The following is a 16,246-nucleotide window of genomic DNA, read 5'->3' as shown; positions in this document are numbered from 1 at the left end:
GGAAATGTAATCTAACATCCAAATAGGATATTAGATTTCAGTTTTCATCACTTTAAGACAGCAATATGCAGAGTGCTTCTCATTAAACTATGCTTGTGAATCATATACACCACCTCAATAATCCAAACTGAAGTATCATCAGTGGAAGCCTGTCTGATACAACACCATTATAGTAATTTACATAATTAATGTATGGCAACTATTTCTAAAAACTTCTAAGGGATTTTATTTTCTATGAGAAATCCATTTAGTAGCTGAATATTTAGCAAACTTTGCTGCCCATAGTATTTCTACCACAATTCATGAAACAGTACCTACTGATCTGTCCAGCCAGTCGGCAGGAATATTGAGGAAGATTTTTTCCATCAATTCAGACACCACATGAATATTAATTTCACATCCTCTATCTTCTACTGTCATCAAAGCAGGCCTAGGTAAGAAAACACAAGACTCACGAAAGTTAGCTGCAATATTTTTTCTGGTTTAAGTAACATTTCTAAATTAAAGTAATATGATGTAATACTACCCTCGGACATATCAGGAACTAGAAAATCTGTATGCTCTTACCAGTCAAATCTGTAGAGCTGTAATGAGCTTGATATATACTGAACTTCACTACACAATGTTAAAAATAACTTTAAAGCTATTAAGCAAGCCTTACTTCGAGACAACTGCAAAAAACAATCCTTTAAGCAACATCAGCTTTTTTCCTGAAAGACGATGCGAACTGCACCAAATGATGTTTTTAATTCCTGAAAGCATAAACATGTCAAGATGTCACGAAGCTGAACATTTGATGTTTCTGCTAAAGCCTGAATTTCACTTCTCGAGATTAAAGTGGATTGAAGATAGAGCTTTTAATTGCTAAAATTAAAAAAATCTTCCTTCATTTAAGAAACAAATTTCTCAGGTCAGATAAATGTAAAAAGGAACTGTAATAGCAATGGAAAGCCGAACCTTATCAGTCAACTTGAGAAACGCTCAGTCTTGTATTCCAATACTTTTTTCTGATAATATTCAGGGCAAAAACCTAAACATGCGAACATAACCTATACCAGATCTGGAAGAAATTCACCTAACAAGTAGCACTTGTCCTGATCTGAATAAAAAAGAGAGTTGTCTGCACATGAAGTGATAGAAGTCCATGCCTTCTGAACACTTTTATAAATAAATAAAAAGCTGTCTTGCTCCAGTCAAGTTGCTAAGTTATCTGATGTCTTGTATAAGCAAAATAAATATACGCGAAAAACCATGCATCCAGATGTTTTCTCTATTAATTACCAATTTCATCCTATGAGTTTTAGACCTACTCCATTTCTAGTGATTTACATGTTTTCTTTTGTTAGTTGACAGGCAAAACTGGTTCTATCATGAAGACAAACTAATATAGATATTTTTAACTAGATACTAAAAAAAAAATTGTTCTGTTTACTCATATCTACTACGCCTTTTCTTGAAGACTTCGGTTGCTGTAATGCTTTCTTAAGATGCAGAACTATTTTACAGAGCAGAGAATGATCAAAAGTTACACAAATAGGCTTATATTATTTAAATCAAAGTCAAGTAAAATACTATTGAGTATGCAATGATTCACTAATGTAACTCACTATGAAGTAATTTAGGAATAATTTTATAGGAAGAAAACTGATTGAAGACTTACATATCCTAGAATTCTATTCATTCTATGATTGTCTTAGAATTCACTGTACCTACTAGTCTTTCAAGTTACTATGATTCTTAAATTTACTTTGAGCTTTTGAAATGTAACTACTTATTGTTCAAGGTATTTCTACATCAACCAAATCCAAATAAGCTGGAATTTCATATTCTTTAGTAAATATCCATATTCATCTTGAGTCACAGTGCCATCTACCGGATTTTGCATCCCTGCTCCCTCAGAATATTTAATGAAAACATTTGTTAGTTCTATTCCCAAAAGGCTAAAACAGATTTACCAGTTTAGAAATATAGTTGTGTGTTCACACAATTTCAAACTTAGGCTGAAATATGAGGCTCACGGAATTTTACTTTTGTCCTGAACATTCTACTTCATCCTAACTCACTGAGACAGTACTGGATAAACCTTGTTACCAAACATAGTATTCAAAGAAAGTAAAAAGTTACATTACTTCTAGGTGACATTCTTTGTTTAAATCTAGTACAGCAATTTATGAACACATTGTTGAAAATTCATTAGAACACCATAAAGTACTAACCACAGCTTAAATACACAATTTGATATAAGTGAGACTTAAAACAGAAAAGTTGTAGTTTATTTCTTTAATAGTATATACTCTAGCTTTATCTTATTTACCTGTAGAATGTTTTTACTTTGTTGTATGGCAAACATCTAAAACATTGCTTGTAGATCATGTTCTCATCTGCCTGTAGTTCCAAGCCACATTTAGCACAGCCTGAATACGTAATCATAGGCAGAGAAGCCAACACACACTCCAGGGAAGTGTCAGCATGGAAGATGAGTTGCCTGTACTGGCCAGTTAAAACAGTAAACTTCAGCTCTATGATGTGGGCTTTCACTTGAATCACTCCTACAGAAACAACAATTTCAATCAAACTTCCATTCAGTTTTGTAGATAAAGCAAAGTAAGAGGTACAGCTGATTCAAAAACAAAAGTCATCAATTTAACCTTAAGCATTTTTTTTTCTTTAGAAGCACATTCTCAAATATAAGAGAGAATTTCAACAGTGAAAATTCATCGTACTTTAACACTACATCTATAAAATACACCTAACTCTGTAGTACTTTGTTACTGTTGTAGTAGATCCCAATATAGAAGAGCCTTCCCAATATAGAAGAGCCTGAATAAAGGATCAAATCACAGAATTTTGCAAAAAAAAATTTGAAATCCAGCAGTACCAGAAAACAATCAAAATGACTTTGTTAATCTTGAAAGACAACTTTTGTAATGTGGCAGGCCAAACATTATTCTGTGGTTATCAAAATATCTTTAAGAAAAATTATCAATAGAAGCTTAAGTTGCTTTTATATCACATGAACACAATGGTGAAGACTGAGTTTAAGTGCACAGAATGAAATAAGTACATTCAAAACAAATGGAAAATGATTTCATTAACACCTATAGATCTCAATGCATACAAGCAAAGTAAATTTCATATTATACAAGTTTTGGATACAGGTTATAGATATGGAAAAATACTATGAAGTTTGTCACGTGGATTTCCTGCAAGTCAAGTCCATGATCTGATGTATTAGATGCATTCACACAGTATACTGGTAAAATAACCTACCTGTTCTAAAAACTTTGTTCTGAAAAGGAGGTGTGTCAATAGAAGTGGAATATAAGCCATGATTAGATCAGAAACAGAAACTAATTGCTTTGCCTCCACTCTGATTCAGAGATAGACACTAAAAAACAGATTTAACAAGCTGTTTGCTGCTATACTCATAAATAAGAAGTTAAGCGCTGCAAAAATCAATTTTACTGATTTATTAAAGTTTAACACCAACCTTAGCAATCCTCTAGGCCTATTTATGAGGGGATGACTGTCCAACAGATTTTTTTGGTCTTCTTACAGAAGTTTCTAATAGCAGTAGCTGTATTACTCTAGCTTCAGGGAATTCAAGAGTATTCCACAGTATCCAAAGTAGTTTTCCACAAACTCTTCCAATGGTTAATTGCATTATTATAATAGTTGACATAGGCAACAAAAGGCAGCACTGCCCCATATGTTTCAAAGCTATCTTTGTATGACACCACATACCACAGCTATCTCAGTTGTGTGCTCCCTGAATGAAGGCTGCATTCACAGTTTGGACTCTCAGCAGAACTATGTTAACTCGAAAAAAAAACATTTAACTTAAATAAGAAGCATCTATTTTGCTTAGCTATGCACCGCACTATACAGATACCACAGTACTAAGAATAACAACTTTACCTGAGCATTTTTCATCCAAATGTGCTGATAGATTTGTCATTTTCATGACAGTGGTTTTGCTTTTCTGAAACTTTTCTTTAAATTCAATGGCCCTTTTGTCATCATCAAACAAACACTCACAGGATGACCATGGAGTTGTGTGCAGCTCCAAGTCACCTGAGACAGAACTACATTGGACCAGAAGGTATTTAAAGTCCCATAGATGACCTACAGAGCAGAAAACAAAGCAAGAGTTTAATTTCTATATCTTGGTTACTTTACAGAAAACTGAAGTCATTTACAAGATTGACTAACAAATCAGCAAAACTTTCTAATACTGTTGGTTCCAGCAAGTTTAGGTCAAGCCTCATGAAATACATGTTTTTTCCCTTTCTCTATGAACTTTACATTAGAATTGCATGGATCCTTAAGAATACCAGAAAAACATTTTCAAGGTTTCAGAGAAGGCTCAAAAAAAAAATCTAAGCATAGAAAAGATAAGTAACATTTTCATGTTTTTGGAATGGGTCAGGTAGGTGATACTGATGCAGTGTTTGCTCAAATGGGAACATTTTACACCGTAATTTCTTGTACTTCTCTTTAAGAATCTCTATTGTGCATATTGCTGCTTCTCAGGTTTCAGCAAGAAAATTTTAAAAATCTTTCAAACCTTTTCTGTTGAAGTTCTGGGGCAAAAAGACAGACATTTGCAGAAATAACAGTTATGACAAAGGATTATTTGGAGAAGAATTGACATTGCAGTGAGACAGAAGTATCCTTGAAGAACCAGTGAGCTTGCATGGTATGTTAAGAGACCAGATCAGGTTCTTGCAGTGGTTGATTTTTCATAAATCATGTGAGCACGCACACTATTATACTGTTTAACCCCTCTGGGGGTAGAGCTAAAATGTTAAGAAAGCTACCTATTGCTTTCAAAACAACTTTTTTCTACAAGTTGTCCCTCATTAAATTATGAAGGCATTCCTATAACAAAAGGAAATGCCACTTTTTAGTATTTACTTCATCTTAAAAAGCTTATTCTGTGTTTTCCCCATCAATCTTCAATGGGTTCAGAATTTCACCCCATGTTAGTAACAGCTATCCTCATCCTCCAAGAATGCTGGTTTACAGAAATGTATTTGATGTGTTTGGTAGCACATGGCAGATGAGTGTAAAACGTATTTACTGAATGTCTGATGATTGTATACTGAAAGCTTGGACCAATTTTTAGAAATAGATGAAAATTTTAACTTTTATCGGCAATGATTTTTAGATGCTTCAAAGCTGTATAATCTGTACTTTAAATATATACACCATTCAAAATTTACTAGTCTCCATCCCTTCCACTACAAAACTGAGTTACCTAAACTACTAGTATAAACAGTAACACATGTCCCAGCTGTTCATCTGTGTCTAGAAGCAAGAATAATATCACGTGCTTTCCTCCTGTAACCCACTCACACTATTAGCTGCTGTGTTGTATATGCTTGTTTTGTATCATGAGATATCTTTTTGCTATTTTACGAGAATCAAATGTTCACAGTTTGTCTGTGATGCATATTTGAACAGTTGAGAAATCACTCTTACCTTGAATTTCAGATATAATCTTTTAATCATTAAAATACCAACCGCTAGATACACAGAACTCTAGCTGGAGAATAAGACACAAGCTTTACCACAATAAGCACTTACACTACAGAGCTGCACCATCTTTTCTGCTTTTCTACTTTAAACATCAGGTAATTACATATTTTTCTGTCTTAGAAATTACCCGTGGAATCTACTCAATTTTTTTTTGCAGCTCCAATACATAATAAAAAATACTTCAGAATTGTATATTTAAGAACTAATATTCTAGCATACTAAATTTTATAGAAAAATTAAGCATTTATCTAATAAATAGCATATACCTGCCTACACTGAAGTATGCACAACAGTAAAAGCCATGTAGGTTTTATGAAGTAAAGTTAATTGGTTAATACTTAAATTGGACTGTCTTCTTCAGGTAGTCCAAGAGGCAGATCTTGCAGTTATGCAATTTATTTATTTATTTATTTATTTTTTAAGGAGTGTAAATTACTAAACTGAAGCGGAACTGGCAGAATTCAGAATTTCTAAATTTAAAGTCAGAACTCAAGTCAATATTCACTGAGGTTGTTCCTAAATGTACCCACTGATCAGAAAGGCAAATTCTGGAGTAATCAATTTAAACACCTAGTTTCCAATTAAAAAACCTAGTTTCAGGTACTTTAAAAGAACAGTAGTAGGCACTGCTAAGACACAGGCTATGTAGTTCTTACAAGAGATGCTTTTAGTCAGTTAATGACTAGGTTTGTATCTAGGTTCAAATTTTTGAATATACATGCTTCTACCATGTTGTAAAAAGAATACATTCAAGTTCTGTTGCTGATGACACTATTTCCAAATAGTGTTAAAGTTCAAAAAAACATATACTGCCCTTTCTAGGGCAGTATATAAAGGTTGAATGGGAAATACCACCAGTTGGGTATGTTAAAGCTACTAATAGAATCAAAGAAATACTATTACAAAAACCTACTTATAGGTAAAGACTTTACCTTTTCTCCTTTGAAGTTGAGGGCACCAGGCAGCTCCTGCTCCCCACAGCACCATTCTGTAGTGTTGATCTCTGCTCTGTTCTACTGATAGAATAACTTTTCTCTGGTTGCCGCCTCTGTAGCTATACACAGATTCTGGAAAGTTTGAATTTATGACATGTTTGTTATATAGTAGAAAGCATATAGAACATACCTCAACATTAAGATAAAATCATGCTACTGTAACATTTTGAGTTAATTCTAAACAAACAAGAAAACACCTACAATTTCTTCAGGACAGAATGAAAACAATGATTTCTTCAGTAAGATCAATCTAATTCAAAGGAATGCATAAAGAGTATTAATTTACCCTTATCCATTTAACTACTTGGCAACTAGACCTCTCCCTTTAAAATAGCAGGTATCTGAATATCTTTGAGTACCCCTTACTCATCCTAATTGATAGAAGTAGAAAAAAAAATGTACTCAATCTCTCAGCAATCGATTGCCATAATGGGAAACTAAAGTTCCTATGGAATATATTGAAAGAAATATTTCTCAACAAGTTTTCATAAAGTTACAGTCATGGACAGCACAAAGGTAACTGTATATATTAACTGAAATGATTAAGATACCTACAGGTAATACCTGTACATTTCAGTTCCTAAACACTTTTCATCAACCAAATCCTAGCATAAAAACTCTTGCTTTAAATGTCCTAATCATTCTGAGACCTACGTACAATAATAAATTATGGAGATTTCTATCTTCAAATAAATCTCAATTTCTAATGAGTTAAGGTGACATTGACAGTGATAAAGTCATTTGAATTTTTGACTGATGCAAGCACTAATACAAGATGCCAGTGGAACATGACCAAAGTGAAAAGCATTATGTCAAGCACTGAGAAACAGTGGTACTGTAAGGAAAGGAAGACCATCAGAACGATTAAGCAGGGAGAAGACGAAAACTCCTTTCCCATGGGTTAGAAAAAATACGGCAGAACACCGCATAAAGTACTGAGAAAGCCCCAGGCCAGTTAGGTTTTGTTTGTTTCAGATTGTCTGTTTCAGACAGTCTTAGTAGCTGGGACTGGAGCGGCTGCAGGAGCTGGGACTGGAGCGGCTGCAGGAGCTGGGACTGGAGCGGCTGCAGAGTCCACCGTAGGGGTCACAGTGGCCGTTGGATCTGTCACAGGGCTTGGCGTGGCCGCAGGGTCTGTCACTAAGTTGATAGCAGTATCAATGGCAGCTCGATAGGCATGAGCCAGGCCCCAGCATGTTACAATGATTTGTGTTACTTTGGAACTTCCCGAATCGCGACACCTTTTTCTCAAGCATTCTGCCAGTTTTTGAGGATTTTGCAGTTGTTCAGGGGTGAATTTCCAAAACACTGGGGGTGCCAACTGCTCTAGATGCCTGCCCATATCCTCCCATACTCCCTGCCACCCACAACTATACTGCCTCCGGGCAGATCTCCGGATGAGCTTCCTAAGTAGTTGTTTAACTTTAAGCAGAACCTGAAGTGCATTCAGGAGGCAGAACAACAAGACTATGCTGGTCTGAGTATCCCAAGGATATTCAATATCTTGGAGAGCTATTGTAGCAAGCTCGGAGGGTAAGAGGGTGGTGAAGGAGGAAGGCAGAGTGATCCAGGAGGATACAGGGGTGGTGAAGGAGAAAGGGAGAGTAATCAAGTACGAAAAAATATCTTCCCCTTTCCCCTCCACAGATTGACTCCCTAATGGAAAAAAACAATAGGTATAATTGCTAATAGTTTCCAAGATACAGTTTCCAAAATACAGAGTCGACGATGTTACTGAGTATAAATACCAAGTTAGAGTCATGACCAGATATCTCATCGTCTCATAAGCCATTGCTACAACACTCAGTACCATAATGATCTGAAACCAGGGCCCGGAGAGGATAAACAACATGACAGAGAGCAAATACGGAAAATAATGTACTATAATACTCAATTTGGAAAACAGGCGCAGCAGAGTTGAGATTAAAGCAATCAGCATTATGACAAGTGACTATTAAGCAGGTCTAATACTTACACAAATTTTAGTTTAACACACTGTGGTCAGATCTGCCGTTATCTCAACCTTTCGGGCCCCACGTTGGGCGCCAAAAAGACTATCGTGGTTTAACCCGGCTGGCAGCTAAATACCACACAGCCGTTCGCTCACCCTCCCCCTCCCTCTCTGGGACGGGGGAGAGAAATGGAAAGTGAAGCCCGTGAGTTGAGATAAAGACAGTTTAATAAGACAGGAAAATAATAATAACAAAATAATAATAACAATAATAACAATAATGTTACAATGATGATAATAGGAAAATAATAATAATATGTACAAACAAGTGATGAACAATGCAATTGCTCACCACCCGCTGACCGATGCCCAGCCTAACCCCGAGCAGTCCGGCCCCCTCCCCCCGGCTAGCCACCCCTATATATTGTTTAGCATGACGTCAGATGGTATGGAATACCCCTTTGGCTAGTTTGGGTCACCTGTCCTGGGTCTGTCCCCTCCCAGCTCTTACTGTACCCCCAGCCTGCCTGTTGGCAGGACAGAGCAAAAGGCTGAGGTGTCCTTGGCTTGGTATAAGCACTGCTCTGCAACAATTAAAACATCGGGGTGTTATCAGCACTCTTCTCATCCTAAGCCAAAACACAGCATTCCACCAGCTACTAGGAAGAAAATTAATTCTGTTCTAACTGAAACCAGGACAAAATGTTAAGCAGCAGCTGTAAGGCCTGATTGTGAAGTAATGGAAACAAATTACAAATTTTAATGGGGAAAACAGCTTCAGTAAAAGGAATCCCAAAATAACCACCTTCATTATTTTAAGTAGTGTGAAAGAACAAAACCCATCACATTAAACACATGAATTGGTGACAAAGACACTTTGAGAAAGCAGTCTTTGCAAATACACAAAGAAATACACAGGAAACAAAAATTTTGTGAATAAGTTATATATTAACGAGGTAGCTTTCTGTTCTGCTTATGCAAAGGAAACGTAAGTATTGCAGTAAGACACTAATTTCACACTGGGAATTCAGCACTGAAAACTTACATAAATAGGCATACAAGTAAAGACAATAAAGAAATAACACAAATGCAGATATGTAAGACACCAGAAATGCTTAGCTTTAAAAATCTATTTTACCTAGGAAAAAAACAGAAAGAAATAATTAAAGTGTTCTGAATAAAGCATCAGGAAAGAGAACAGTTCCACTACGAAGAAAAGAGCAAATCCTAGAACAGTACATTAAAATAATAATTTCCTCATTTCATTTTGAAAACCACATGATTTAGAGTCTAACCACAAGTATTCCTTTAATAACAGGAGGCTTACATGGAAGGTATCTGGAAAGCAAGGTTTGAATTAGTGAAACTTCACTGTCCCATGTGACATTTTTATAAACCAGCCACCTTTTCCAAGCAGCAGGCTATCACAACAACACACCTGTGAGTTTCAAGAGCCATTAAAAACAAGTTTGTTCCTTTGCTGTACATTCAGTATCTCTCTCTTCTCAGGGCTCTTACTATACATTCCTTAGTGAAAATAACAATCCTTCAGCAAGTAAGAACACTGAGTATCAGTGCTCTGACTGCGTGCTTTTTGAACAGATGTGTACGCTATTGATCAGAGTGTGCAGTAACTTCCCTCAGCAGCTGACTTCAGTCATTATTTCCTTCCTGATTAGTTCCATTTCACCTGCTATGACCTCTAAGTGGATCTTCACAAAGGTTTTATTTGTGACTCCTATCAAAGACTGGAGTATGGAATGAGAAACAACCAGCAATAGGTAAAATTTAAACAGTCATTTTGCAAGGCCATTCTGAAGTTCTGAAAGTTGAAGTCCAGTGCATGAACTTACCTGTTAATATGGCAATGCTGACGATTTTTAAGATCAAGTGAACCAATGTATTTGGCTGAAGCTGGTCTAGTTGAGCATACTGAACACTATTCAGTCTCTGAACTTGCCTTCGTGGAATGTGTCCAAAGTGAGGAAATTCTGATGCTACGTATGCCAGTAAGCCATGGAGAACATCACCATCCACTATATGATAAACTTGTGTAAAAACAACGAAAATTAGATGGACCACTTTTTTTTTTTTTCAACTTAGCAGTATAAAATTGGTACATATTTAAACCAGCAAACCCAAAACTTACAAAATTCTAAGGCAAGAAATTATTGAGATTTGAAATATTTGATCGAAAATTAAACTGTACTTTATCTGCCTCCTCTTGATAACATTCCAACATTACGCGCAGTTATGGTATTTTAAGTTACACCAAAACCTGGAAAGAGACCTGGTTTTGTAGTTGGTAAGGACAGCCTTTTGATCATTTACCCCTGAACCTCTCTTAAATCGCTGACAGCAACAGCCATCAGGAAGACTAAGAACAATGCAAGTTCAATGATACTTCCACTGTATTTTCCCTTAGCCTCTGTTGCTCCATAGCTCATGTATCTTTGAAGTCTTTATGTTTAAATAACCAGCAATTAATTATTTTCCCTGAATGTTATCCATTCAATTAAGTCTCTAAAATTTTTCCAAACAATTTCATCCTCATGAAATCTCAAACCTCTTGCAGTTGAGTCCTGTGATAACTACTGTTTCTTAAACTAAGATCAAGAGATTCAGAGTTTTGAATGTTAACCACTCAACTTCGCCATAAACTCCACATGCCTATCTGATGGCATTGTGGCCACATTTTCTAATAGCTGTTTTTGTAAAACGTTACCGCAGTGTTTTGTAACTCTCAGTCATTCACATTTCTATTTCACCCTGTGTATTTTGAGGCATTCCAAATAAAATGGACTACTTTGAATAGGTATTTTACTGTGATTTTGGGGGAAAACTTATGCACAATCTTACATTCTTCTGGATTGAGAGCTGAGCAGTTCCCCAGATTCAGTAACTGACTAGTAAATGTAGATTGCAGCATGATTTCTCCATACCAAAGATTCTCATACATCATGATATCTGGAGGAAAAAAAAAATTATCAATTCATGCATCCAAAATATTGAAGTGTATCATATTATTGGCTATAGAATCAAAAATCTTGAAGTTGGCTTTAGATCAGAACTTCAATTTTGAATCCTCTCCATTCACCTTGCTATTCTTTCAGAACCTCATTATCTACTGTATACTTCATTCTAAAATGGCTACCTCCCCCCCCAAGGGGTTCCCTTCATTACTGAGGACTTGTTGCATCTCATGGTATGCCAACTATGGCCGACATTTATAATTACAAGGGTCTTGCAGACAATGCACATAATCAAGTCATTCCAACGGTTATGATATGTTCTTTGACATAGACAGTAAACTGAAGGAACTTCCACAATTCAGACACATGTAGCGTGCACATCAACATCTACTACCATTTCCAATGGACAATTGACAGAAAAGCTGTATGAAAGGCACATTGAAACTAGCATAACAATACAGTGCTCTGCATAAGATCACTGGGAGCTGTACATCTGCTTTAATTTCTTGAACTGCTACTAATGAACAATTTGCATGGTAAGAGAAAAAAATGAGAAAAAATCTTAAAATGTTTCAGAGTAAAAAGGAATACTAAAGGACTTCCTTCAAAAGTGGCAAATACTAGTTAAGCCACTTAAGAGAAAAAAGTTACAGAACCCAAAAACCATGGCTGTGTATGCTATTAGTGGCTCCGCAGGAAAAACTTGTTACATTCTGGGTGCAGAACAGTCTATGTGCCAACCTAAACAGACAAAACTGTCTGTACCAACTACTTTCCCAGCCGACCCACTGTCATCACATCTATCTAAGCGTTATGTCTGCTCGTGCTGAATGCTGCTACCCAGTGCAAGCAGGAGACTGACAAGAAGCCACCAAAGGGGAGCAATACGGGAGCAGATACACACAGCCAACAATAGAGCAAGCTGCTAAATTTAATAAATGGCAGGATGCCAGAAGGTGTCAGAACTACAGTAACTCCCACACATTTTCTGGAGTTATATAAACAGATTTGAGTTTGAAAGAGACCACTTGAAAACAAACTGATTTTTAGGACCTACCAAAACCACTTACAAAGACTTAATCACATTTGCTCAGTAGTTTAATTATTCTTATAAAATATTTAATAACCCAATATGAAGCAGCGTATAAACAAAATTGCTAACAGTACGGGATAATTTATTATGCCACATTTCAGGTAAGTAAAGTACTAGGCTTACGTAGAAACACTTGATGTCTTTTAGGATAAGAAAGTCTAAACAGCAAAGAAAGCCCAGCTTATCTTAAATCATTTTAAAATAACTACCACTGCAAAGTAAGCCCTTTAAGAACTCTTAACAAAGAGACATGTGCATCTTAAACCACAGAAGTATTCAAACAAGTTTTTTTTTTTATTTGGTTTTTGTTTCAAAATTGCAATAACTAAATGGCCAGATGACTATCAAGTTCTAGTCAACTCCAGCTCTAGTATAATGAAGTCCTTGATAGTATTGCATTCTCTTACATGACATGTATCCTATTAATCCTGGATTTTTTTTCTCCTGTTACGTATTAACAAATACAAAGGATTCATTGGGAGGAATCTTTATTACCAGCTGACTTGATAAGAAAAAGAAACTGAAGACAGTAAGTTTATGCAGTCTATATCAGTAATTCACAACATAATCCAGATTAAGATGCTAACGCTAAGGTACAAATCTTTCACATGAGCAAAAGTGTATTTCACATCCTGAGACCATACAAACATCACAATTTTCCGGTCTGTATGCTGGTCCAACAGAGAATTACAGAAGTCAATGCATACTAGCACATCTGGTTTGTAGCAGCACATATACATTTTCAGAAACAGCTGTTTTAAAACACTGGTAGGTTTCAGGACATACCTTACTACCCACAGCACAGCTCCAGTGTCTATGCACTGCTGTACCTCTGATCAGAGACTACATGAAAGATTGACATCTTCTATGGGATATTCAATGTTCCAATAGCAGTATGACTACAGGAATTCAAACCAATACTAAGCGATATGAGCAATATAAATAATGTAATAAAGATACCAACAGATGCTTAGGCAATTCCAAATTACTAATTACACATTGGTCTAGCTGTAACAGGCATTTTAATGATCCACATTATTAAAGATCCACATTTAAAAAAAAAGAGAATTCTCACCTGAAAGTAATACAATATCCCCAGGAAACACAGTGAGTGACCAAAACGCAGCACCACGCCATAGCACCACCTTCCTCTCAATCTCTGACTGGTCAGTAACTACAATTGTTGCTACCGGCACTTTACATGAAGATTTTGGTCTAGCCTTAATCTGTATTTCTTTGATAAGACATGGATGTACTATTGTAACCAACACATTGTACTTTAGATTCTTGCAGCAGCAGTTCTGAAGTGGTGACAGTAGTTTCCTTTGAGACTGCTTGAAATCTGTCCCTTCTTGATCTACTCTCATTCCAGGACCAACCGGAGGAGAATTCAATTTTGGTCTCTTGGATTTCAGCTGCCTTTTAAATGTTGATGGGAAAATATGAAAAAAATTTTCAGACTTGTGGGCTCTTTTAGAAGAGCTCTTATGAGAACTTTCTACCTGAGAGCACAGTATTCCTGAGCTCAATTGTTCAATATGGATTTCATTTTCAAATTGCACAGCAGGAACACGAGATTCATGAGACTTCACTGAATTTTCATGAGCACTCACTTCTCTTGTAGCTTCAAAGCAAATGTTTTTCTCATCACACTGCGAAGTGAAAAGTTCAAGAGAACTTGCATACTCCTGCCCACAGCCATTTTCAACCACACTAAGACATGTTCCAGCATCAGATTCAAATTTAAAGTGATCACATGGTCTTTCACATTTATTTCCCGTTTCTGTTTCTAACAGCTGTACAGTTCTCTGCATCTCATTCTGGTTCTTAAAGTGATTCTGTGCAAAAACAGCCACTTGACTTGAAGTCATTATACTACGAAATTCAGTATCAGTTGACACTGCAAGGTCTACACAAGCACTTGGTTTTCCTCTTGGTTTTGACTCTTGATTTTGGGGGAAAAACATATCCAGATATTGACTTAGATGTTCATGGTGATCATTTCTATCATCTGATTGAACACCTTGTTCCACAGACCTTAGGTGTATGCTAATCTCCTTTGTACTGGCCACCAAATTAGAAATGTCAGAACCCTTATCTTCTAAATGACTGCCTTTTACTTCAGTGATGTTTGAACAGTCTTGTGATTGCTTACATTGTCTACTGGATTTCACAAGTTTTTGAGGAAGGTGTTGATCTGCAGCCGGATTTATGTTTGCAGGTTCCTGTCCATCTCTGGATATTTGACAATCAGAATGAATTAAACTTCGGGTCTTTTGGGGTGTACTGGCACACGTTCCCACCATAGGCACAAAAGATGACAAATATTCTTTTGCTGCTGTTAATTGCCCCTGTTCAGGCTGCTGAGAGCTGTCATCATTTGCAGAAACTGCTGTGACTGGGGAGCTTCCTGCCTTAAACATTAAGCAGTCTGTCCCTTTGATTTTTTCAGAAAAAAGACTGTGTATATCAAATGAACAGTGGAGTTCTCTCCATTTTTCAACAGCAGGTGCCAAACTACTTTCTTCAGACATGTCCATTTGGCTTGGAATAGTGGGTGCTCCAACAAAAATATGAATTTGAGATCTTTTTGACATTTTTGATTGTTGGGTAAGTTTGACTTTGAACAGTATGGTTTATGCAGTAACTACAACACTAAACAATAGCACAACAAAAATGATTTCAGATTTTTCTTAGTTTAAAATACCTAAATTTCAAAGGAATACTCTATAATTTTACTAGTAAAAATACTAGTTAATGCTTATAAAATTAAATGCATGATAGAAAAGGAAGTAATTTAGTATGTTATATAAGCTTGACCCAGTAAATAATCTACAGTAGGGCTTAATTTATGATTCCGATACTTGGAAACATGTAGCAGATGCAGACCTGTAGTGAAGTTCAGTATGTACTGAGAAGACCCTAACAAAGTTTCCAGGAACTTAACTTTTATTAGTCTTCTATCACCTGAGCAGACTTAAGTTCACTTATTACACTAATAAACATGTGAATTTACATTTTAACTGATGTGAAATAAGTGCCTTAAACTTTTACAACAGTTGGGACAATTTCATCCCCTGGAAAAAATATCAATTTTAACTAAATTAAATATAGTAGAGTCTCTTAAAATTTCAGAAAAAATCAGTAGAAATTTATAATTTACATAGCTATAAATTTAACATCACTCTTTTAGCATAAATATACTGTATTTAGTAAGAGAATATTTTAAAGGCAGATTCTAGGATATTATCAATAAATTTAAAAGTATTTAATAAGCATTAAGAGGTCACAGTGAAGCTTGAGCAAACAATTTACAAGTTGCTTTAATCCACATATTTATCATACTGTTCAAGTTCAAAAGCTTCTAAGCTTATTAAAAAGTTACCTACCTTACACACCACAAAAGAGAAATCCTAGATTTTTTAAAGTTACCTGCTATATTGTCATTTTAAAGTACTCAGCTACAGCTACAAGCATTTTATGCATTAAAATGCAGACACCTAACTACGTGTTTGTAAATTTTGGCAGTGTTGTTAATAAGTTACTGCAGTAAGGAATTCTGCCGAGGTAGAAAACAGAACACCAGCAGATAAATTCAGGAACTAATCCATCTGCAAGCAGAAGAAAGAACATTAAAAGATGAAACAAATCAAAAATATTTGCAGTTTTCATTTAACACTTATTAAATTAAGAG

At 35.8% G+C, this 16,246-nt stretch overlaps 1 protein-coding gene across 3 annotated transcripts in view; it reads right to left on the bottom strand.

Annotated features, from left to right (window-relative positions):
• The window catches only part of SHLD2 (shieldin complex subunit 2), a 45,060-nt gene that overhangs the window by 2,531 nt on the left and 26,283 nt on the right, over positions 1 to 16,246 (bottom strand). For 2 of the 3 annotated variants that reach the window (XM_032191073.1, XM_032191074.1), the window contains exons 4-10: positions 13,628 to 16,163; positions 11,347 to 11,454; positions 10,341 to 10,535; positions 6,474 to 6,608; positions 3,919 to 4,125; positions 2,315 to 2,549; positions 315 to 430 (exon numbers count right to left, since the gene is read on the bottom strand). In XM_032191073.1, coding sequence (XP_032046964.1) covers positions 315 to 430; positions 2,315 to 2,549; positions 3,919 to 4,125; positions 6,474 to 6,608; positions 10,341 to 10,535; positions 11,347 to 11,454; positions 13,628 to 15,149 — 2,518 coding nt within the window. In that variant the 5' untranslated portion in view covers positions 15,150 to 16,163. The remainder of the gene's footprint in view (positions 1 to 314; positions 431 to 2,314; positions 2,550 to 3,918; positions 4,126 to 6,473; positions 6,609 to 10,340; positions 10,536 to 11,346; positions 11,455 to 13,627; positions 16,164 to 16,246) is intronic. The other variant, XM_032191075.1, reaches the window with a different exon arrangement.

This window comes from Aythya fuligula, chromosome 7 (genome assembly GCF_009819795.1).
Source record: "Aythya fuligula isolate bAytFul2 chromosome 7, bAytFul2.pri, whole genome shotgun sequence".
Classification (NCBI taxonomy): Eukaryota; Metazoa; Chordata; class Aves; order Anseriformes; family Anatidae; genus Aythya; species Aythya fuligula.
The sequence above is the reverse complement of the archived record's forward strand: the minus strand, read 5'-3'. Positions and strand labels throughout refer to the sequence as shown.